The sequence below is a fragment of the Hyperolius riggenbachi genome, chromosome 7 (genome assembly GCF_040937935.1).
Source record: "Hyperolius riggenbachi isolate aHypRig1 chromosome 7, aHypRig1.pri, whole genome shotgun sequence".
NCBI lineage: Eukaryota > Metazoa > Chordata > Amphibia > Anura > Hyperoliidae > Hyperolius > Hyperolius riggenbachi.
In genome coordinates this window covers 26,938,035-26,964,981 of record NC_090652.1, presented here as the reverse complement: position 1 = coordinate 26,964,981, position 26,947 = coordinate 26,938,035, and the positions used below count along the sequence as shown (strand labels likewise).

The window sequence follows — 26,947 nt, the reverse complement described above, 5'->3', positions numbered from 1 at the left end:
TGCTATTATGAAAGAAAACTTACCTACAGATAGACGTGGCTATTATATATACTTTACTTGAATCCTTACCTGCTAGCAAGCTGCTCCTGTGACAGATCACAGACAAATCATTCCACTCTGTGTCTGAAGACTCTACAAGCCAGGGGAGGGAGAAGAGGCAGGAGGGAGAGAAACATTGTATCATTCCTTATCTTAGTCGTTAAAGAAAACCTGTAATAAAAAAAAACGCCCCTAGAGGGTACTCACCTCGGGAGGGTGAAGCTTCTTGATCCTAAAGAGGCTCCCCCATCCCCCTCCATGGCTTCGTTAACCTGCCCGGGTTCCCCAAAGTGCGGCGATGTAAATATTTACCTCGCTGGAATCCAGCGCAGGCGTACTAGCAACTGTTCGTTCAGGTAAGGTGGAAATAGCCGAACCCGATCGATCCGCTCGAGTCCTTTTGCACCTGCGCAGTAGAGCGGATACGATCGGGTTCGGCTATTTCCGCCTTACCCGAAGGAAGAGCCGCTTCTGATGTAACACACCAGCTCTCCATTCACACCTGAGACCTTGTAACACTAACGAGTCACATGACCCGGGAGGGAAAATGTAACACTAACGAGTCACATGACCCCGGGTAGGGAAAATGTAACACTAACGAGTCACATGACCCGGGGAGGGAAAATGTAACACTAACGAGTCACAGGACCCCGGGGAGGGAAAATGTAACACTAACGAGTCACATGACCCCGGGGAGGGAAAATGTAACACTAACGAGTCACATGACCCCGGGGAGGGAAAATGTAACACTAACGAGTCACATGACCCGGGGAGGAAAAATGTAACACTACTGAGTCACATGACCCGGGGAGGAAAAATGTCTAGTTGGGCAGAATTTTGACACCTTAGAGCACGTGTTGAACTCCAGGCCTGAAGGGCCAGATCCATGCCAGTGTTTAGGATGGGCTGAGAAAGAGAGGAATATGTTCTACCTGATGGACCACACCTTTCCCGATTCAGGGCTGGAACCCACTAGATCGAATTTTTTGATCGTTTAGGGAGCGAATCAAAACGCTAGCGATTTCCATAAACGCTCAGCTACTGTTAATGGATGGGCCAAATTCCACCGGAGCGATTGCGATTACCAAAATCACAAACACAGGACATGCAGCATTTTTTGAGCGTTAGAGTTTCTGCAATGTAAAGTATATAAACGCTGTCGTAATCGCTCATGAATCACTATACAGAGCGATTTACTAGCGTTCTTAAATGACTGCACGCTGTAAAAAAAAAGTAAAATTAATTGAAAGGACCAATCAGAATTAAAAATGCTAATAGCTACACAATCGCTGGCAAAAAAGCTTACACTTTTTAAAATCGCTAATGAAAACGCTTAAAAAACACTCATTAAAAAAAACGCTAGCGATTGCGATTAGCGATAACACTTTGTAGTGGTTTTCAGGCCTTAGACCCATCAATTGATTTGAGCTGATCGAAAAGTGTGTGAGGACCTCAGCCCTCGAAGGACCAGTTTGATATCCCTGCCTTAGAGGTATACTCACTTTTGTTGACAGCGGTTTAGACATTAATGACTATTATGTGTTGAGTTAGTTTGAAAGGACAACTTTACACTGTTAATCAAGTTGTACACTGACTGCATTGTATCAAAGTGTCATAACTTAATTGTTGTCCTATAAAAAGATATACATATATATATTAAGTATTTATATAGCGCCAACATTGTCTGCAGTGCTGTACATTGTATATTATCTTGACACTTAACTGTCCCTCAGAGGGGCTCACAATCTAATCCCTACCCTAGTCAAATGTCTATATATGCATGTGTAGTGTATGTATCGCATGTTGTATTTCAGCTGTTGTGAAACATTCCTTCTTTCACCTTAAGCTCCGTCTACACGGAGCGATATTCCTTATCAATCGAGCCGCTGAGCCGCTGATGCGGCTCGATTGATAAGATCCGTCAGGTCCGATTTTGCCGCCACCGATTCCCTGCTCGTTCCCAACGAGGGGACAATGGCAGGGAATCGAGCGGAAGATGCGCAGCGCGGCGACGAGGGCGGATCGAATCCGCCGCACGCGCGGGCGAGCGGGGACGCGGCGGGTACGCGCAGGGACGCGGAAGAGGCGATCCGGCGGCTCGCCTCGTGTAGACGGGGCTTAAGGAATATTGCAAAAATTAAGCACCTCATTCTCTCAGAGGATCTTCTAACCCTAGGTCACGCCTTCACCACATCACAGCAATGCCCTCTATGCTGGCCTTCCAAATAAAGACCTACACCACCTGCAGCTAGTACAGAATGCTGCCACAAGGCTGTTAACAAGTCAAACCTGCCATTGCTACATAACACCAATCCTTTGATCACTACGCTGGCTACCCATAAAATGGAGAATCCTTTTCAAAATTGGCATGTTAACATTCAAATCCCTACACGACCTAGGCCCTGGATACCTGAAGGATTTGTTACAACTGCGTCACACTGCCCACAACTTCAAATCAAACGGATCAAATAACTTGACCACCCCCAGAGATAAACTAAAAACCTTTGGAGCCAGAGCCAGGGGCGCCGCCAGCTTGCAAGCGAGCCACGCCCCCGCTTGGGACCTCACACTACGGGGGCCTCACTCTGCTGCTGGCAGCTAGCGGCGGACTCAGAGCGGCAGGAGGGTGGGCGCAGCGGCAGGGGCAGCGGGCAGTTTCAACTCATCTTCTTCCTCGATCCCCGCACGCAGCCTCTAGCTTCACCTGTCCCGGCGTCTGTCGCTATGGTAACAGCGCCCCCTGTGATGACATAGCCGCATGTCATCACAGGCGGGACAGGATGAAGATAAAAGCTGTGTGCAGGATCGAGGAAGAAGGTGAGTTGAAAACTTCACGCTGCCTGCTTCCCCCGCCGCTATGCTGGAGACACCTACCTATTTAACCTATACTGAGGGGTACCTACCTATCTAACCTATACTGAGGGGTACCTACTTATCTAACCTATACTGAGGGGTACCTATCTATCTAACCTATACTGCATGCACCTACCTATCTAATCTATACTTGGGGCACCTACCTATCTAACCTATACTGAGGGGTACCTACCTATCTAACCTATACTGGAGGAACCAACCTATCTAACCCATACTGTATGCTCCTACTAACTAATGTATACTGGGGGCATCTACCTATCTAATCTATACTGGGGTATCTACCTATCTAACCTATACTGAGGGGTACCTACCTATCTAACCTATACTGCGTGCACCTACCTATCTAATCTATACTGAGGGTATCTATTTAACCTATACTGAAGGGTACCTACCTATTTAACCTATACTGCGTGCACCTACCTATCTACCTATGTTGTGGGCACTTACCTTTCTAGCCTATACTGCTGGCACCTACCTATCTAACCTATACTGGGGGGGGGGGGCACCTACCTAATCTAACCTATACTGGGGGAACCTACCTATCTGACCTGTACTGGGGGAACTATATGGGCTACCTATACTGGGGAGGACCTATAGCCGGCTACCTATACTGGGGGCAGCTAGACCTGGCTAATCTATACTGCGGGCTCCTATACCTGTCTCCACGTGGGGGGCGCATTTTACGCCTCCTGCGCAGCAGGCTGCGACTGACGTCAGTGATGGGACACGGTTCCCAAAGCTGCAGGCAGCGGAGGACGGCGGTGTGGGAGCGATTGGAGTGGATGGGGCTGGAGGAAGCCTCAGGAATGTATAAAATCTTTTTAACATTACAGCTCTGAGTCCCTTTAATCACATAACTGTTCCCCTGTGCACATCACTATGTACTGATCTGAGAGAAGCTAATGCACTTTGGGTCCACAGGGAGAAAAACGCTTTACTAATGTTTTGTTATTGTTGTCTAGGGAAGTGATGATGAGCGAAAACTCTAATATTCTTTTCGAATTAATCTTTGCGAAAATAATGTTAAATTAGATTTTCGAGTGAAAAATTCCATCAAAAATTTGTTTTATTTTCAACGTTTTTAGCAAATTTTCGCAGAAAAATATAAACTTTCCGTGTTTTCACATTGAACATTTTTGCTGTAAAAATCGTGTGTTTTTTACAGTGAAATAACGTTTTTTGTTTTGTTTTTGCAAAAATACAAGCCTATTTTTCACAAAAATTGTGCGTAATAGAAAACAGCATTTTCGATGCGAAAATGACTTTGACGAAAATACGCAAGAAACACTGGTCTACTCTAGGGTCAATTTCAGGGGAAGCCAATTAACTTGTCTGTTTTCATAATAAAATATTTACAAAAAATATGAAATACTGTATCCTCATTTTTTTTGACCACTTCTTCTCTCTCAGTTACATGTTGTACAAAGCGTACATTCTCCTGTACTGAGCAGCATTGCACAAGTCTGGAGATTTGAAAGCGAACACAAGTTTCAGCCTCTCTCCAGCCAGCATGCCTCCACTCCCCCACCCTGCAGCCTATTCCTCCCTCGCCTCCTCCCTCCTCTGCCCCTAGCGTTCGTCACACTTCTGGGGGTGGATAGAGGAAATGGGACAGACCTGCTTATGGATTCAGGAGACTGGCCGTGAGTCATTCATTCCTTCACAGGGAGCTGGGGGAAGCAGGAGAGGACAGAGCATTGGGAAAGTTGGACTGACAGGCACAGAGAAAGTTTCAGAGAAAGTGAGAAGTTGGGCAAGAGAAGAGGACAGACAGAGAAGTTATCAGAGTTGGTTTAGAAGTTTAGGAGACCATCTTTTGGGTAGAGGGTGCAGCAGAGAGACAGAGAGGGGTCTGGGTGTGAGTCATTCCTTCCTCCAGACAGCCAGAGACAGTCCAGAGAGCCAGGAGAAAGCAGGGTGACTCATTCATTCCTTCAAGGAAAGAGAGGGAATGAGGGAGAGGAGAGACTGCTGGCACCAGTGACCACTCACCTAGACCAACACGTGGCAAGCGAACGAGAGGCGGTGGGCAACCGACGGGCACAGACTGGTAGCCAGAGATCTGACTCCTCGGAATCTGGCAAGAAGTGGTGGGTGCCACTGAAGGAACCTTGAGGCTAGAGAGTGCCACAGACAAGATGAGGTCCTATGTTGTCCTGACATCCCTTCTACTCCTGCTTCTGGTGGAGGTCAGCAGGCAAGAGGTAACAGGTAAGAGATGCCACCAATGTTCTACCACTGAGTCCTTCCAGACCAGGAGAAGCCACCATGCAGTGTGTTGGGGGACTATGACTCTGAGGGCACATGCATACCAGGGCTGTGGAGTCCAGGAGTCGGTGCAATTTTAGGTGCCTGAAGTCGGAGTCGGTGGTTTTATAAAACTGAGGAGTCGGAATCGGGCGATTGTACCAACTCTACAGCCCTGGTGTCTACCGCATTGTAACCCCAATAATGATTTATACTATATGCCATAAGATGTACCTTTATTATTCAGATTTTACTAATTTTATATTATTTTTTTACTAAGCATTTCTGTTGAATTATTTATATTGTTACACTATTTTTTATTTTATTATTTAAAGCAAAAACTGTGCCCAGGGAGATAAAGATAAGCTACTTGCCTTGGGAGGGGGAAGCCTCTGGAGGGGGTCCTGGATCACTAAGCCGATCCAGAGCAGGGACCCCCAACCTGCGGCTACTCTGTGCCTGTGCAGTAGCACGGACCCAATTGGGCTTTGTTGGAAATAGCTGAGCGTATTTGGGTCCATGCTACTGGTCAGGTGGCTTGCGCATGGTGCAGTAGCACAGACTCGATTGGGCTTCAACGGAAATAGCTGAGGGCAGTCTGGTCCATGCCGTGTCTACTGCACATGCGCAAGCCAAGCTACAGTAGCACAGACCCAATCAGGCTCTGCTTTTTCCACCAAAGTCCAAGCAACTGTGCATGTGCAAAATGCGGACAAGCGGATTCTTGGAGGATCTATCACTGGGCCAGTGGAGGAGGATGGGAATCCAAAGGTTTCCCTCTCCTGAGTTAAGTACCTAAATTGGGACCTTTTTTCCCTCTAACTCCCAATTCAGGAAAATATTCCAGTGTGATTTTGGATAGCATGGATTTGGGTATTTTATTGCCATCTGTAACCCCATTTTGAAATGTCCCCTCCTGTTCACCATCTCACAGATAGAGTAGGATCCCTTATAGTAAACTCCAAGGGACCAGGAAAAGTAATTTACTATATCAGAAGTTTACTACATCAGGATTGGTCATACATTGTATATTTATACAGATGCATTTGGAACCTGAGGACTAAGTACCGTATACTTTATCCAGAGGTTTTCTATTTCTTTTTCTTTATTATTTTTTTTAAAGAAGATGGGAGAGTCAGACCCCTCCCCCATCCAATATTTTATTGGCGCCCCTCATTTCCTGTCCACAAGGCCACTCCTACTGAAGTGATGGAGGTCTCAGGGAAACAGACAGGAGTAAAAAACCAAAACAAGTTCTAAGCCTCATACCGCAGTATCCAAAACTAAAAAGTTGGTTGAGAACCTAACCATGAGAATTTGAGATTTTTTGTAACAATATTTTTATGATGATGATGGCGATGAATATTTATGACATTTTGTAGCAAAATATAATACCAAACATGGATATTTAAAGGGAAAAAAAGAGCTCTAGTGATATATTTCCAGTCAGCAATAAGGACCGTGTGATGGGGGTGGAACTTCCAGGAGTTTGCGGAAAGTTTTACAGAATGTTTTTCAGTCTGACTTGTCAGAACAATTGAAAGTCTATACAGGGAAGCTTACAGCTAGCGGTAACTGATGAGCACGTTTTCTAACCAGGAAACCAGGAAAAGAGAATACCAGCAAGGGAAAGTGTGCAATGTTGCAATCTCTCTGACGTCGCCCTGGAGGGGGGCGGGACAGGGGTGTCACCCCATGGTGTCATAGATTTGGTAAGACCTGCCTTCCAGCATGCTGTAATCTGTGGAGATTTCATTGAGGAATATAGCAGAGTGAGAACTTAAAGGCCAGGTTAAAACGTAACTAAGGGCTGGGACCCACAAGGTCAGCATTTTTGGATCGCCGGCGATAAAAAAAAAAAAGACTTTGCCAATGTATTGAAAGGGTGGGAAACCCACTAGTGCAATTGCGATTAGGGTTAATTACAATCACAGGATATGCAGCATTTTGAGTGCGATTTGCATCGATTTGGGGCAGAGTTTTGTAAGTTTTTAAATAAAGTTAATTATACTGTAACGAGTGTCCCGATGTCCGGCTTCCGTCCGTACCGCACCCCCTAGCCGAAGAGGTCACAGGCAGGCTTGCTCAAATCCGATCTGGGAGATACCCGGATAGTTCTATCTTACCTGTCTGACGTCTTCTTAGGTCTGTCCCTCGGCGCCTCCCACGATGCGGTCCACGCGCATCACGTGAATCCAAACACTTCCCCTTTCAACCCGGAAGGAGGAAGTGTTTGGAGTCGCGTGGACCGCATCGTGCGAGGCTCCGAGGATGGAGTTAGGAAGACATCAGACAGGTAAGATTGACCCCCCCCCCCACACACACACACACACACACACACACAGCTTGACTGGGAGATATCCGGATAGAACTCTCCGGGTATCTCCCAGATCGGATTTGAGCAAGCCTGGTCACAGATGCTTCTCTGATTGGTCCTCGAGTAGCAGCTTTGACCTCTTCCATTGGGGCGGAGCTATGGACAGAAGCCGGACACCTGGTAAGTATAATAAAGTTTATTTAAAAAAATAAATAAAAAACGCTAATTGGAAGTGCTATACAGTTTACTGTACAGCGCTTCAATTCAGAAGAAAACTGAAATTTTTTGTTTTTTATTGATCGTATAAAGTTTTTTTTTTTTTTCTTTATTCAATCGATTGTTTTGATTGAAAACGTGGGAAAATCAATTGATTTTATTACATCATGTAAGGTCACCTAAAAGGAAGTCTAAAGTTAAAAAGAAGAAAAAAAAAAGTTTAACTTACCTGGGGCTTCTTGCAGCAGCCCCCTAACTCATCCGGTGACCGCACCGTCCCTCTGAGACCCTCCAGCCAGCAGCAGCGACCCCCTGAAAGCTGACTGGTCAGGCACCTCCTTGTTGCGTCCTCATGCACGCAAGCATTCTGCGCATGCGCAGTACAGGGAAATTATATACATTGCATTATGTAATGTATAAGCATGCACATTTATACACTAGGAGGGCAGCAGCGAGGAGGGGGACGCGGACAATTCCAGAGAGATTTTAGCATCTCTCTCCAATCAGATTCGATTAGAGAGAGAGTTGTCTCTTGGTCGAATCTGCCCATTATCTCTAGATGTATGGTCACTTTTATAGCGGAAACGGCCTTGTCTTCAGAAAAACTGAGCAAAAAAAATAATAATCTGTAACTTCTACGTTTCGGAGCGTTCACTTGAGGGAGTTTATGCTCTGGGCGGGTTTAGTGCCTGTATTGACTTGCTTCTAAATTCCAATAGGAAGGTGTCAATCTTCAAAAGACACCTGAAGTGAGAGGAATATGAAGACTACCATATTTATTTCCTCTTAAACAATAGCAGTTGCCTGGCTATCCTACTGATCATTCTGGCTGCAGTAGTGTCTGAATCACACCAGAAACAAGCATGCAGCTGATCTAGTCACACTTCATCATCAAATCTTCATCTGATCTGCATTCTATGCTTGTTCAGGGTCCATGGCAATTAGAGGCAGAGGATCAGCAGGGCTGCCAGGCAACTGGTATTGCTTAAAAGGAAATCAATATGGCAGCCTCCATGTCCCTTTCAGTTCAGGTGTCCTTGAGGGTCCGTTATCACTACATGCAAATTCGTGTGCATTTTTTGCACACAGATCCGCCTTGTAATGTATTTCAATAGACTTGTTTCCACTGTATCCAGAAATCGCATGCGAAAAAAATCTGGACAGCAGCGCTCCAGTTTTTCTGATGTCACATGGCGTTTTCGCGTGCGTTTTTTGCATTTGTTTTCTTGCGCATTTTCGCATATGTTAATAGAGACGAAAGACGAACCCCCCCCCCCCAAAAGTGATTTCCCATGCGAACCCGCACACAAAAAATGGACGCAAACGCATGTGAATTCACATACGCATGTGAATTTGCGTCCAGTAAACAGCATTGAATTCACATAGTTGTAGCAGAAGACGGACCCTTAAAGAGAAACTGTAACCAGGAATTGAACTTTATCCCAATCAGTGGCTGATACCCCCTTTTACATGAGAAATCTATTCCTTTTCACAAACACACCATCAGGGGGCGCTGTATGGCTGATATTGTGGTGAAACCCCTCCCACAAGAAGCTCTGAGGACCGTGGTACTCCTGGCAGTTTCCAGTCTGTGAATCTTGTTGCATTGTGGGAAATAGCTGTTTACAGCTGTTTCCAACTGCCAAAAAAGCATGCAGCAGCTACATCACCTGCAACAGTAAAAATGTCACCATGTAATAAATGTCAAAATGTAAATCAGGGATTTAAAAGATTTTACAATAGGCAAACACTGACTAAATCATTTATACATAATTATTGTAAAAATGAAGCACTTTTTTATTACATTATTTTCACTGGAGTTCCTCTTTAAGGTGGCCGTACATGTACTTGATTTTCCTGTTTGATTTGAATGGACAGGACAGAAGATTTGCATTGTTTGGGAGCGTGGCAGGAACGGCAGTTGATCTGCAGCCCGTAGTGTTGCGATGCGCTGAACAGAGGCGGGACAAGGTCCTCCAGCACCCAAGGCTGAGACACCAAAGTGCGCCCCTCCATCCCTCCCACCCCAGCCGTCACACACTGATTGCTATTAGACTAAGAGGTGCCACAGGGCCCACAACCTCCCCAACACCTTAATATCTAGTTATCTGGCTTGCAGTCACTGCTATATATCCCCTTTTCTTATTTCTTTCTGCTTCAAATACAATTAGGAATGACAGCTGAATAAATTCTGCGCCCCCTCCTATGCTGCGCCCTGAGGCTGGAGCCTCTCCAGCCTATGCCTCGGCCCGGCCCTGGCGCTGAACAGTGCAATAATGTGGTTTAATCGATTTTCAATAGATTCCAGCAGTAAAATCGATGTGCTGTGTGTGGTAGGAATCGTTTCCTTTGTGAATCTATTCCGATCAGAGAGGAATCAATCGTTTTGCCACATTGGGTGGTAATAATCTATAAGTATATTGCCACCTTTAACCCGATTCTCCTTGCCCTGGTTTTGATGAATCTTCCCCCTGTGTTCTGAGCGACGCAGTGGAAACTCCTGCGGTGCGATCCTCTGCAGAACTCGCCCTACTCCCATTTTTTTTATGAATGAACAATCTGACATGCTTGTGGGAGGACCCGCCCCCTGCTCCCTTTTGATTGGCTGAGGAAAGATGTCGTACGCAAAAGAATGTTACTTTTAATAGCTGCCTTAAAGGCACATGCTCCACCCCTGTGTACTTTCCTTCGCTGTCACCTGACCCCGCAGCCGGTCTGGCGGGGGAATAATGGTGGCTGCGTTTACTTCTGCATTTTTTAGGAATTTTACAGCAGACGTGACCGGCTATAAATAGCCTCACTTGTGTTTGCTTCTATTATTACACCTGAGACAGGAGAACGCAGCCTCCGATTGGCTGCCGCTACCCGATACTCTTGCTTTTCGTTTTTTTCCATAAACTTCTGCGTGTGAAGAAAACTCAGACAAAATAACACCTATCGAATGTTTGAGGAAGAACTCCGAACCAATGTTTAAAGCGGACCTGAACTCAGAATTCCCTCTCTGCTAAAGATAAGCAACAGCATAATAACCTAGAGGGTAGGAACACACTAGGCAGAAACGCTAGCGTTGCGTAAAATGCTATCGTTACTGCGCATAATGTAAGTCAATGGGCTGCATAAAAAAACGCATTTGTTTGCATTCTGCAATGTGCATTTTAGAAACCCAGAACTTGCTGCATATATAAAGCGCATCTGAAACACACATAATGTATGTCAGTGGTGATGCAGAGGTATAGCGTGTTGTTGCGGGTTTTATTGCGTTTTTGTAGATTGGTGATGTATTTCTATTTCCTGTTGACTTCCTAGTGATGAGCAAGAGAGGACATCGAAAACGTGTGCTGATCATTTAATGGAAGCTTCTACTTTTCGGGCCAGTTTCCACTAGAGCGAATCTACATGCAGATTCGCATAACCAATACAAGTGGATGGGACTGTTTCCACCTGTCAGGATTTCTGAGCGTTTTTCTGTGCAGAAAAAATCTGCACAGCAGAGCCATCAGAATTCGTACACCTCAAAGCGGTGTGCGAATCGCATACAATGTAATTAATAGGAAAAACGCATGCGTTTTTCTATGAGTTTTCGCATGCGTTTTTGTGTAAAAACAATGTAAAAAGCACCAGGGCTGTGGAGTCGGTACAAAAATCTTCCGACTCCAACTCCGACTCCTCAGTTTCTGAAACCACGACTCCAACTCCGGGTACCCAAAATTACTCCAACTCCTCGACTCCGACTCCTTAGTCTAATACTTAACAGGGCTGTGGATTTTGTACAAAAATCATGCGACTCCGACTCCTCAGTTTCTGAAACCACGCCTCCAACTCCGGCTGCCCAAAATTACTCCAACTCCGACTCCACAGCCCTGAAAAGCACACCAGCATTGACATGGTTAAAAAATGCTTGGCCATAAAACGCATGCAAAATCGCACACAAAAACGCATGGAAAAACGCATCCGCATGCGAAATTGCACATGCGTTTTCCGCACTGGAATCGCACCGCACCAATGGAAACATACCCTAACAGTAGAGAGTTTGACTTTTGAAGTGCAGGCTAAGCATCTCAAACACGCGTGCAAACTCCAACTAAGCAGCTCAAACACATTTGTAAACTCCAACAACCACAAACTTCTAAGCTCTCCTACTCAACCCACAAGAGAAATGATGCCAGACAGAGTGTGCTTTTATTCCCGTCACATTCCCAAAAAACTTACATAAAACGCATATCAGCACAAAAACGCACAAAACTGCATTTGCGATTCATATGTGCCAAACACAGTAAAATGCAATCAAAACGTATGTGCGAAACGCAAACGCACTCAAAAAACACTTCATTATGACTAAAAACGCACAAACGCCTATGCAGCAAAACACAACCTTTCACGCACCGCCTAGTGTGTTCCCAGCCTTAAAGAAAAACATTTCTTTGTTACAGCTGATAGAACTCCTGCAATAGTTTTGCACTGTGTCTACTTCCTGCTTTCATGTAAGCAGACATAGGGATAACATCCTGTGTTTACAAATTAGCTGCTGTGCTGAGGTAGCCAGCTGACACAGCTGAGAGATCAAATTGCACTTGTGATAAGTAACAGATGAGGGGGAATTAGACAGGAGAAAATCTCTAAATACATACGGGGTGCATTTCCGTTTGCCTTTCTTCTGTTCTGAGCAAGAATACTTTAAAGTGGACCTGAACTCTAGCACAAGACAGAAGGAAAACAGAGAGAACTGCACCCTGTATGTATTTAGAGAGTTTAGCCTGTCTCATTCTCCTCATTTGTGTCTAATCATAAGCTGTAATTTGATCTCTTCCCTGTGTCACATGACGGCCACAGCACGTAAGCAGATAAGCTCATTTGAAAGCGCAGGATTTTAACAATATGTCTGCTTCTGTGAAAGCAGGCTGTAGAAACGCTGAAGATTTCGTATCAGCTGTAACAAAGAAATGATTTTGTTTAAGGTTATTAAGGTTAAAGGTTATTATGCTGTTGCGTATTCTTTAGAGCAGAGAGGAAGTTCTGAGTTTAGGTCCGCTTTAAAGGGTTGGCAAGTGTGGGGAAGGAAGAAAAGAAGTGGAAGGAAGCACGTAGTAAATCCTGGGAAAGGGGGGCCGGTGGAGAGGAACAACTAGATGCTAATGATTATGATTTGCTTGCAAGTTTCATGCAAATTACAGGCATCTTGGCACTGGGCCCAATCAACCAGAATTTGTAAGCCTGCTACACACCTTCAATTTTGATTGGCCAATCACTGACCAATTTTACCACCTCCATGTAGCTTACCTACACAATCTGCTCACAGTATTTAGTATCTGTCGAGCCTCATGCTACATGAAGGTGGTAAAATTGGTCACTGATTGACCAATCATAGTTGAACGTGTGTACCAGGGTTTAGAATCATTCGCATCTGATGGAGTATCTGTAGTGACCAGCAGGATCAGAGGAGATGATCGCACAGTGTGGTCTTATTGTAGAGATGTACAGCCCCTCGCCCTCCTGCACCCCCCCCCCCCCCCCCCATAGAGCCGCGTGTGAACGCTTACATTGGTGATGGCGACCTCCCCAGTAAATACTCAGTTGCTGGGCTACGTGGCTGTTCTGGCGTTCCTCTGTCTGCTTCTAAATGTAAAACACTTGTTCCAGATAATCTTTCCGTCTGCCTCCTGCCCGCGTGCGCCGCCAGCTCTCCATGTGCGATAATGGGAAGCAGGCGCTGGGCTCGTACAGCATGGATATTATGACGTTATGGTAACACTGCCCGCTCCCCTAAGCTTGTCTGACTGCGGCGTCACTCCGAGGCGAGGACTTCCACGGACAAATGAGGACTTGATGAAAAGTGTGTGTGTGTGTGTGTGTGTGTGCGCGTGCGTGCGTGTATATATACACACATATAGCCAAAATGGATGTTAAACGACTGTTTCAGCCAACAATCGTGCTGTGTGTACAGTCTCCAGCGATCTATCTTGCGCGGGCATCTTAAGATTCAGCGTCAGCAGGGTCTTTTAACTTTTGGACGACAATATAAAACGTGCGCATTTTTGAATCCCCGCCCCGACCAAAGCCACCCCGTCGTGCAACAATCCACATCCCTTCAGAGCAACAGAACGCATTGAAAGCCTCAAGGCTAGGGATGTGTCTGTACAATGTTACCCGATCACGGATTATGCTAGGTACACACATGAGATAAAAGTCTTTGGACAATAAAAGATCTAAGTCCAATTTTACAACCTCCATGTAGTTTATCTACACAATAAGCTCATAGTATTCAATACTACATGATGGTAAAATTGGTCAGTGATTGGCCAATCATAATTAAAAGTGTGTATGTGGCTCAAGTTTCTAGATTCTAAAGGTGCGTACACACATGCGACTATAGTCTTTTGAAACGATCGTTCCTGAATCATTTCAAACGACGATCATTTAAAAAAAAAGCAGCCAACGACCATTAAGTCTAACGACGGACGAGCTAAATCATTAAAAACGAACTATCTATCTTGGCGGATTTTTTCCAACGACGATCGTTTGCAAAAGTAGTACATCGTTGGAAACGGTCATTCGTACTAGGCTTGACATGCGCATTTCGCTATTTCTCCATGGAACTTCTCATTTTGATGCGCAAGCGCAATAGTTGCTTTACGTGATGTAACGTTCCTTCTAACGATCAGATCGTTACACACATTTAAAAGATAACTTTCCTTAGGCCGTTCTTTCGTTAATTAACCACTTGAGGACCCACCCTTTACCCCCCCTTAAGGACCAGCGCTGTTATTTGTGATCTGTGCTGGGTGGGCTCTACAGCCCCCAGCACAGATCAGGGTGCATTCAGAGCGATCAGATCGCCCCCCTTTTTCCCCCACTATGGGGATGATGTGCTGGGGGGGTCTGATCGCTCCTGCCTGCCGGTGATGTGGGGGGGGGGGGGCACCTCAAAGCCCCCCTCCGCGGCGAAATCCCCCCCCTCCCTCTCCTACCTGGCCCCCCTGGTGTTCCGGGCTGCACAGGACGCTATCCGTCCTGTGCAGCCAGTGACAGGACGTCCCCTGTCACATGGCGGCGATCCCCGGCCGCTGATTGGCCGGGGATCGCCGATCTGCCTTACGGCGCTGCTGCGCAGCAGCGCCGTACAATGTAAACAAAGCGGATTATTTCCGCTTGTGTTTACATTTAGCCTGCGAGCCGCCATCGGCGACCCGCAGGCTATTCATGGAGCCCCCCGCCGTGAATTGACAGGAAGCAGCCGCTCGCGCGAGCGGCTGCTTCCTGATTAATCAGCCTGCAGCTGGCGACACAATACTGCGTCACTGGTCCTGCAGCTGCCACTTTGCCGACGCGCGGTATGAGTGCGCGGTCGGCAAGTGGTTAAAAGATCCTTCGTCGTTCACAACGAACGATCGTTGTCGCATGTGTGTACGTAGCTTTAGTTTTAAGATTCTAGGGCTACTTACTTATAATCAGCACCTAAACTGCATATAAAGCCCGGTATACGCATCCAATTTTTATTGGCCAATTTTATCACCTCCATGTCGTATAAAGATGCCCATTAATGGTACAATTTTTCCTTCAGATTCGCTCTTTCAGCGCACTTTTTACGATTGACTAGTATAGAAAACGGTGCTGTTTATACCATTATATAGCACCTCAAGGCCGGATTTTTGTGGGCGCTTGCGTTTGATTAACGCTTGCTGAGCGCTTTTTAAAAATCGCTCTCATTCACTTTCATTAAAAACGCTGTAAAATCGCTTTAAAAAATGCGGCAATACGCGAATTTTACTGCAATTATATTGAAAGTCAATGGGAACGATTTTTAAAAAGCGCTTAGCAAGCGCCAATGAAACGCAAGCGCTCACAAAAGTGCTTAAAGTGTGGATCCGGCCTTGCAAGCGTTTGATAATTTACCTCTTGGGTAAAATCTTATTTTGAATTCACTAAGGTTTTATAGATTTATTGAACGTTTTATCGATAAAACATTCAATAAATATATAACACTTTAGTGAATTCAAAATTAGATTTTACCCATGAGGTAAATTATCAAACGTTTGATAAAGCTTAGTGAATTGAGGCCAATCTGCTCATAGTATTCAAAATCATACTCTATCGAGGTGGTCAAATTAGTGATTGGACAATCAAAATTGGATGTGCGTTCCAGGCTTAACTAGCCACGGACCTGTGTCATTTACAGGTGTCAGTAATTAAAGGGATGATTTGGCAACACTGGGCTGAAATCCTCCTAGTGGTGGTTGCTAGGGGTTATAGCACTTTGCATACAGTTCCTGCACTTTGCACTGCCGGCGCAGCCAATGTCTGTCTTTTTACCCCTCCTCCTGGCATTGTCGGTGTCCCGGTATAGCTGCTGATCTCACCAGCTGAGTATAAAACCTGCATGAGTCAGCCAGGAGGAGACAGGACTAGAGAGGGGGGGGGGGGGGGGTGTCCTAAGAACCGCCTGTTTCTGCAGCAGCTCTCAGTGCCCCTTGCTACTCCACAGTCCAGCTCTCCCCTCCCCTCTGTGAGTCATCAGTGACTCCTCCGCCTGGTATGTGAGTGTGTGGGAGCTGCTACAGAGACATGGGGAGGTTAGCAGAGACCTCAGGGCACAGAGAGAGAGAGAGAGACCACCCAGCGGGCGAGAAGAGCGCACGTGCGCAGAGTTCTGCTCTCTATCCTGGCAGAGCGCTGTCATGATCCGGCCTGGCCGCTGCCAGGGAACGTTTATTAAAGGACCACTACAGCGAAAACCGAAAGCAGTTAAAATCTAACAGAACCGACAGGTTTTGGGCCAGTCCATTTCCTCATGGAGGATTCTCTGGGTTTTCTTTGTTTTCAACAGCATTTCCTGAACAGCAGTTGCAAAGTCTAACTGACAAAATAGTGCGCAAGTGAGTAGGGAGGCTGGCTGGTATCTTACTATTTTGGCAGTTAAACTGCTGTTCAGGAAATGCTGTTGAAAACAAAGAAAACCCTGAGAATCCCCCATGAGATGGACTGGCCCAAAACGTGTCAGTTCTGTCAGATTTTAACTGCCTACTTTTTTTGAGATAGTGGTCCTTTAAATTTGCTGCACAGTGAGAAAACTTAATAGATTACGCCTAGCCCCGACCAGAAATCGTCAAACAAACTGGGAATGTCTAATAAAGATCATTCGATATTAAAAAGAAATAATAAAAGGACAACTGTAGTGAGAGGTTTATGGAGGCTGCCATATTTATTTACTGTTAAACAATACCAGTTGCCTGGCAGCCCTGCTGATCTATTTGGCTGCAGTAGTGTCTGAATCCTCAGAAACAAGCATTCAGCTAAACTTGTCAGATCTGACAATAATGTCAGACACACCTGATCTGCTGCATGCTTGTTCAGGGTCTATTGCTAATAGTATTAGAGGCAGAGGATCAGCAGGACAGCCAGGCAACTGGTATTGTTTAAAAGGTAATAAATATGGCAGCCTCTATATACCTCTCACTTCCGTTGTCCTTTAAACAACTGTGTGCTATGAGAGGACAACGACGGTGGCCACACAGTTTACAATTTAATCCCATTTCAATTAAAACAATCCATAGTGTGAAAAAATGGAGAGCAATTGTCATTTTTCTCAATTAAAAACGATTGGAAAGGTTGGAAAAATCAGATCAATTTTGTCAGACATTGAATGGTGTGTGGTGGGTTGTATGAAAGTCAAGGATTCAAGGATAAAGAAACTTTATTTGTCAAAGTGACACATTAGATAGAATGTATTTCTTCACCGTAATACAGGTAGTTCTCAGGTTACGAACGCCCAACTTACGAACGACCCGCCGATACGAACGGCCGATCCTGTTGCAATGACATCATTTCCGGCTTCAAAATTCCCCCAAGTGCCGGCACGTGCAGCAGCAGCATTGGACTCACCTCCAAACCGAGTCCAACGCTGTCTGTCCTCCTCTCTCCGCATCCAGCTCCCTCTAGCTGCGTACAGCACCGCTTCCTGTATGTCATGTGACATAGAGGTTCCTGTATGTCACATGACAGTTAGGAAGCGGTGTTGTACCGAGGGAGGGAGCAGGAGGCGGAGTGGCTAGACGGAGAGCGTTGGACTCGTGCTGGAAGGTGAGTCCAGCTCTGCTTGGGTGGGGGGCAAACGAAGGCACATGGGGGGCAAGCAGAGGTACAGAGGAGGGACAAACAGAGGCACAGCAGGGGACAAACAGGAGGTACAGAGTAGGGACAAACAGGAGACACATGGGGGGCAAGCAGAGGTACAGAGGAGGGACAAACAGGAGGCACATGGGGGGCAAGCAGAGGTACAGAGGAGGAACAAACAGGAGGCACAGCAGGGGGCAAACAGGAGGCACAGCAGGGGGCAAACAGAGGTACAGAGGAGGAACAAACAGGAGGCACAGCAGGAGGGACAAACAGAGGTACAGAGGAGGAACAAACAGGAGGCACAGCAGGGGACAAACAGGAGGCACAGCAGGGGGCAAACAGGAGGCACAGCAGGGGGCAAACAGGAGGCACAGCAGGGGGCAAACAGGAGGCACAGCAGGGGGCAAACAGGAGGCACAGCAGGGGGCAAGCAGGAGGCACAGCAGGGGACAAACAGAGGTACAGCAGGGGGCAAACAGGAGGCACAGCAGGGGGCAAGCAGAGGTATAGAGGAGGGACAAACAGGAGGCACAGCAGGGGACAAACAGGATGCACAGCAGGGGACAAACAGGAGGCACAGCAGGGGGCAAACAGAGGTACAGAGGAGGAACAAACAGGAGGCACAGCAGGGGACAAACAGGAGGCACAGCAGGGGGCAAACAGGAGGTACAGAGTAGGGACAAACAGGAGACACATGAGGGGCAAGCAGAGGTATAGAGGAGGGACAAACAGGAGGCACAGCAGGGGGCAAACAGGAGGCACAGCAGGGGACAAACAGGAGGCACAGCAGGGGGCAAACAGGAGGCACAGCAGGGGGCAAACAGGAGGCACAGCAGGGGGCAAACAGGAGGCACAGCAGGGGGCAAACAGGAGGCACAGCAGGGGGCAAACAGGAGGCACAGCAGGGGGCAAACAGGAGGCACAGCAGGAGGCAAACAGGAGGCACAGCAGGGGGCAAACAGGAGACACAGCAGGGGGCAAACAGAGGTACAGAGGAGGAACAAACAGGAGGCACAGCAGGGGACAAACAGGAGACACAGCAGGGGGCAAACAGGAGGCACAGCAGGAGGCAAACAGGAGGCACAGCAGGGGGCAAACAGGAGACACAGCAGGAGACAAACAGGAGGCACAGCAGGGGGCAAACAGGAGGCACAGCAGGGGGCAAACAGGAGGCACAGCAGGGGGCAAACAGGAGGCACAGCAGGGGACAAACAGGAGGCACAGCAGGGGGCAAACAGGAGGCACAGCAGGGGGCAAACAGGAGGCACAGCAGGGGGCAAACAGGAGACACATGGGGGGCAAACAGGAGACACATGGGGGGCAAGCAGAGGTACAGAGGAGGGACAAGCAGGAGGCACAGCAGGGGGCAAACAGGAGACACATGGGGGGCAAGCAGAGGTACAGAGGAGGGACAAACAGGAGGCACAGCAGGGGGCAAACAGGAGGCACAGCAGGGGGCAAGCAGAGGTACAGAGGAGGGACAATCAGGAGGCACAGCAGGGGGCAAACAGGAGGCACAGCAGGGGGCAAGCAGAGGTACAGCAGGGGGCAAACAGGAGGCACAGCAGGGGACAAACAGGAGACACATGGGGGCAAGCAGAGGTACAGAGGAGGGACAAACAGGAGGCACAGCAGGAGACAAACAGGAGGCACAGCAGGAGACAAACAGGAGGCACAGCAGGGGGCAAACAGGAGACACATGGGGGGCAAACAGGAGACACATGGGGGGCAAGCAGAGGTATAGAGGAGGGACAATCAGGAGGTACAGCAGGGGGCAAACAGGAGGCACAGCAGGGGACAAACAGGAGACACATGGGGGCAAGCAGAGGTACAGAGGAGGGACAAGCAGGAGGCACAGCAGGGGACAAACAGGAGACACATGGGGGGCAAGCAGAAGTACAGAGGAGGGACAAGCAGGAGGCACAGCAGGGGGCAAACAGGAGGCACAGCAGGGGGCAAACAGAGGTACAGCAGGGGACAAACAGGAGACACAGCAGGGGGCAAACAGGAGGCACAGCAGGGGGCAAACAGGAGACACATGGGGGGCAAGCAGAGGTACAGAGGAGGGACAAGCAGGAGGCACAGCAGGGGACAAACAGGAGGCACATGGGGGGCAAGCAGAGGTACAGAGGAGGGACAAGCAGGAGGCACAGCAGGGGGCAAACAGGAGGCACAGCAGGGGGCAAGCAGAGGTACAGAGGAGGGACAAGCAGGAGGCACAGCAGGGGGCAAACAGGAGGCACAGCAGGGGACAAACAGGAGGCACAGCAGGGGGCAAACAGGAGGCACAGCAGGGGACAAACAGGAGGCACAGCAGGGGGCAAACAGGAGGCACAGCAGGGGACAAACAGGATGCACACCAGGGGACAAACAGGAGGCACAGCAGGGGACAAACAGGAGGCACAGCAGGGGGCAAACAGGAGGCACAGCAGGGGGCAAGCAGAGGTACAGAGGAGGGACAAACAGGAGGCACAGCAGGGGGCAAACAGGAGGCACAGCAGGGGACAAACAGGAGGCACAGCAGGGGGCAAACAGGAGGCACAGCAGGGGGCAAACAGGAGGCACAGCAGGGGACAAACAGGAGGCACAGCAGGGGACAAACAGGAGGCACAGCAGGGGACAAACAGGGACACAGCAGGGGGAGGAACAGATTTGTTAAAGTAAGGTACATTTTCTAAGGTTGTTTGTGTTGTGCCTTTATACATAGCAGTGATGGCACAGAGCACCCCATACGCATTTCTACATAGCAGTGATGTCACAGAGCACCCCATACGCATTTATACATAGCAGTGATGTCACAGAGCACCCCATACGCATTTATACATAGCAGTGATGTCACAGAGCACCCCATACGCATTTATACATAGCAGTGATGGCACAGAGCACCCCATACGCATTTATACATAGCAGTGATGGCACAGAGCACCCCATACGCATTTATACATAGCAGTGATGGCACAGAGCACCCCATACGCATTTATACATAGCAGTGATGGCACAGAGCACCCCATACGCATTTATACATAGCAGTGATGGCACAGAGCACCCCATACGCATTTATACATAGCAGTGATGGCACAGAGCACCCCATACGCATTTATACATAGCAGTGATGGCACAGAGCACCCCATACGCATTTATACATAGCAGTGATGGCACAGAGCACCCCATACGCATTTATACATAGCAGTGATGGCACAGAGCACCCCATACGCATTTATACATAGCAGTGATGGCACAGAGCACCCCATACGCATTTATACATAGCAGTGATGGCACAGAGCACCCCATACGCATTTATACATAGCAGTGATGGCACAGAGCACCCCATACGCATTTATACATAGCAGTGATGGCACAGAGCACCCCATACGCATTTATACATAGCAGTGATGGCACAGAGCACCCCATACGCATTTATACATAGCAGTGATGGCACAGAGCACCCCATACGCATTTATACATAGCAGTGATGGCACAGAGCACCCCATACGCATTTATACATAGCAGTGATGGCACAGAGCACCCCATACGCATTTATACATAGCAGTGATGGCACAGAGCACCCCATACGCATTTATACATAGCAGTGATGGCACAGAGCACCCCATACGCATTTATACATAGCAGTGATGGCACAGAGCACCCCATACGCATTTATACATAGCAGTGATGGCACAGAGCACCCCATACGCATTTATACATAGCAGTGATGGCACAGAGCACCCCATACGCATTTATACATAGCAGTGATGGCACAGAGCACCCCATACGCATTTATACATAGCAGTGATGGCACAGAGCACCCCATACGCATTTATACATAGCAGTGATGGCACAGAGCACCCCATACGCATTTATACATAGCAGTGATGGCACAGAGCACCCCATACGCATTTATACATAGCAGTGATGGCACAGAGCACCCCATACGCATTTATACATAGCAGTGATGGCACAGAGCACCCCATACGCATTTATACATAGCAGTGATGGCACAGAGCACCCCATACGCATTTATACATAGCAGTGATGGCACAGAGCACCCCATACGCATTTATACATAGCAGTGATGGCACAGAGCACCCCATACGCATTTATACATAGCAGTGATGGCACAGAGCACCCCATACGCATTTATACATAGCAGTGATGGCACAGAGCACCCCATACGCATTTATACATAGCAGTGATGGCACAGAGCACCCCATACGCATTTATACATAGCAGTGATGGCACAGAGCACCCCATACGCATTTATACATAGCAGTGATGGCACAGAGCACCCCATACGCATTTATACATAGCAGTGATGGCACAGAGCACCCCATACGCATTTATACATAGCAGTGATGGCACAGAGCACCCCATACGCATTTATACATAGCAGTGATGGCACAGAGCACCCCATACGCATTTATACATAGCAGTGATGGCACAGAGCACCCCATACGCATTTATACATAGCAGTGATGGCACAGAGCACCCCATACGCATTTATACATAGCAGTGATGGCACAGAGCACCCCATACGCATTTATACATAGCAGTGATGGCACAGAGCACCCCATACGCATTTATACATAGCAGTGATGGCACAGAGCACCCCATACGCATTTATACATAGCAGTGATGGCACAGAGCACCCCATACGCATTTATACATAGCAGTGATGGCACAGAGCACCCCATACGCATTTATACATAGCAGTGATGGCACAGAGCACCCCATACGCATTTATACATAGCAGTGATGGCACAGAGCACCCCATACGCATTTATACATAGCAGTGATGGCACAGAGCACCCCATACGCATTTATACATAGCAGTGATGGCACAGAGCACCCCATACGCATTTATACATAGCAGTGATGGCACAGAGCACCCCATACGCATTTATACATAGCAGTGATGGCACAGAGCACCCCATACGCATTTATACATAGCAGTGATGGCACAGAGCACCCCATACGCATTTATACATAGCAGTGATGGCACAGAGCACCCCATACGCATTTATACATAGCAGTGATGGCACAGAGCACCCCATACGCATTTATACATAGCAGTGATGGCACAGAGCACCCCATACGCATTTATACATAGCAGTGATGGCACAGAGCACCCCATACACATTTATACATAGCAGTGATGGCACAGAGCACCCCATACACATTTATACATAGCAGTGATGGCACAGAGCACCCCATACACATTTATACATAGCAGTGATGGCACAGAGCACCCCATACACATTTATACATAGCAGTGATGGCACAGAGCACCCCATACACATTTATACATAGCAGTGATGGCACAGAGCACCCCATACACATTTATACATAGCAGTGATGGCACAGAGCACCCCATACACATTTATACATAGCAGTGATGGCACAGAGCACCCCATACACATTTATACATAGCAGTGATGGCACAGAGCACCCCATACACATTTATACATAGCAGTGATGGCACAGAGCACCCCATACACATTTATACATAGCAGTGATGGCACAGAGCACCCCATACACATTTATACATAGCAGTGATGGCACAGAGCACCCCATACACATTTATACATAGCAGTGATGGCACAGAGCACCCCATACACATTTATACATAGCAGTGATGGCACAGAGCACCCCATACACATTTATACATAGCAGTGATGGCACAGAGCACCCCATACACATTTATACATAGCAGTGATGGCACAGAGCACCCCATACACATTTATACATAGCAGTGATGGCACAGAGCACCCCATACACATTTATACATAGCAGTGATGGCACAGAGCACCCCATACACATTTATACATAGCAGTGATGGCACAGAGCACCCCATACACATTTATACATAGCAGTGATGGCACAGAGCACCCCATACACATTTATACATAGCAGTGATGGCACAGAGCACCCCATACACATTTATACATAGCAGTGATGGCACAGAGCACCCCATACACATTTATACATAGCAGTGATGGCACAGAGCACCCCATACACATTTATACATAGCAGTGATGGCACAGAGCACCCCATACACATTTATACATAGCAGTGATGGCACAGAGCACCCCATACACATTTATACATAGCAGTGATGGCACAGAGCACCCCATACACATTTATACATAGCAGTGATGGCACAGAGCACCCCATACACATTTATACATAGCAGTGATGGCACAGAGCACCCCATACACATTTATACATAGCAGTGATGGCACAGAGCACCCCATACACATTTATACATAGCAGTGATGGCACAGAGCACCCCATACACATTTATACATAGCAGTGATGGCACAGAGCACCCCATACACATTTATACATAGCAGTGATGGCACAGAGCACCCCATACACATTTATACATAGCAGTGATGGCACAGAGCACCCCATACACATTTATACATAGCAGTGATGGCACAGAGCACCCCATACACATTTATACATAGCAGTGATGGCACAGAGCACCCCATACACATTTATACATAGCAGTGATGGCACAGAGCACCCCATACACATTTATACATAGCAGTGATGGCACAGAGCACCCCATACACATTTATACATAGCAGTGATGGCACAGAGCACCCCATACACATTTATACATAGCAGTGATGGCACAGAGCACCCCATACACATTTATACATAGCAGTGATGGCACAGAGCACCCCATACACATTTATACATAGCAGTGATGGCACAGAGCACCCCATACACATTTATACATAGCAGTGATGGCACAGAGCACCCCATACACATTTATACATAGCAGTGATGGCACAGAGCACCCCATACACATTTATACATAGCAGTGATGGCACAGAGCACCCCATACACATTTATACATAGCAGTGATGGCACAGAGCACCCCATACACATTTATACATAGCAGTGATGGCACAGAGCACCCCATACACATTTATACATAGCAGTGATGGCACAGAGCACCCCATACACATTTATACATAGCAGTGATGGCACAGAGCACCCCATACACATTTATACATAGCAGTGATGGCACAGAGCACCCCATACACATTTATACATAGCAGTGATGGCACAGAGCACCCCATACACATTTATACATAGCAGTGATGGCACAGAGCACCCCATACACATTTATACATAGCAGTGATGGCACAGAGCACCCCATACACATTTATACATAGCAGTGATGGCACAGAGCACCCCATACACATTTATACATAGCAGTGATGGCACAGAGCACCCCATACACATTTATACATAGCAGTGATGGCACAGAGCACCCCATACACATTTATACATAGCAGTGATGGCACAGAGCACCCCATACACATTTATACATAGCAGTGATGGCACAGAGCACCCCATACACATTTATACATAGCAGTGATGGCACAGAGCACCCCATACACATTTATACATAGCAGTGATGGCACAGAGCACCCCATACACATTTATACATAGCAGTGATGGCACAGAGCACCCCATACACATTTATACATAGCAGTGATGGCACAGAGCACCCCATACACATTTATACATAGCAGTGATGGCACAGAGCACCCCATACACATTTATACATAGCAGTGATGGCACAGAGCACCCCATACACATTTATACATAGCAGTGATGGCACAGAGCACCCCATACACATTTATACATAGCAGTGATGGCACAGAGCACCCCATACACATTTATACATAGCAGTGATGGCACAGAGCACCCCATACACATTTATACATAGCAGTGATGGCACAGAGCACCCCATACACATTTATACATAGCAGTGATGGCACAGAGCACCCCATACACATTTATACATAGCAGTGATGGCACAGAGCACCCCATACACATTTATACATAGCAGTGATGGCACAGAGCACCCCATACACATTTATACATAGCAGTGATGGCACAGAGCACCCCATACACATTTATACATAGCAGTGATGGCACAGAGCACCCCATACACATTTATACATAGCAGTGATGGCACAGAGCACCCCATACACATTTATACATAGCAGTGATGGCACAGAGCACCCCATACACATTTATACATAGCAGTGATGGCACAGAGCACCCCATACACATTTATACATAGCAGTGATGGCACAGAGCACCCCATACACATTTATACATAGCAGTGATGGCACAGAGCACCCCATACACATTTATAAATAAAATGTATATATTATTACATGTAATTTAGGCCCCCTGCACACTGCAAATCCGATTTGCGATTTCCCTGGAATGCTATCAAAAGAAAAACACAGGAAAGAAAAACGCAGCATGCAGTACCCATTAAAAATGAGAATGGCATGTGGAAATCAATTATAAATCGTGAATCGGATTCTGAATCGCATGTAGTGTGCAAGAGGCCTCATATCTTTTATTCGATCATTTTTGTCGTGATTGTGTCAAAATCGGACATACATGTTTGGTACATTGGTTAAAAGAGTCTAATATTTCATTCAACTGAAAAAAAGAAAGCTTGAAATTATCGAATTGAAAATAAGTAAATTGTGAAGTGAGTCGCCACCATAAAAGATTGCAACCCTCATCTGGGTCATATCAGAGTGTAGCGATGTTTGGTGTCACCTGTCACAAACCTATAATTCCATTAGGTATCGGATAAAACTATCGCCTGGCTGTGACACCTCAAGGCCCTCCATGTGAAGAGGCTGCAGACAGACACCCTCAGTCACCCTGGCCGGGGCGAGCGGCACCCGGATCACATGATATATGAGATCACCGCGGACACTGCTGACCCAGCACACCGAGTGCAAATAGACACGCTGACCTGACCCCGGGTTATATATAGACACATGTCCCTCCAGGTGACATCATCAGCCCAGAGCGTCCAGTGACATCATGTGATAAACAAGCACATAGTTCACCACAAACGCACACACACTGTATACATGTGCTCACAGCATATAGCAACACACACGCCTGTACACACACACACACACCACACACACACACACACACACATACACACACGGCATAGTCACACATACATACAGTACATGCACACATACATACACACACTGTATACATGTGCTCACAGCATATAGCAACACACGCCTGTACACACACACACACACACACACACACACACACACACACACCACACAC

The 26,947-nt window shown here is 47.2% G+C and overlaps 1 protein-coding gene across 1 annotated transcript in view; it reads left to right on the top strand.

Moving 5' to 3' along the window:
• The first annotated feature begins 4,516 nt into the window (after window positions 1–4,516).
• Window positions 4,517–26,947, top strand: part of TNFRSF12A (TNF receptor superfamily member 12A) — a 35,401-nt gene continuing 12,970 nt past the window's right edge. Inside the window, exon 1 of the mRNA XM_068243782.1 lies at window positions 4,517–5,124. Coding sequence (XP_068099883.1) covers window positions 5,052–5,124 — 73 coding nt within the window. The 5' untranslated portion in view covers window positions 4,517–5,051. The remainder of the gene's footprint in view (window positions 5,125–26,947) is intronic.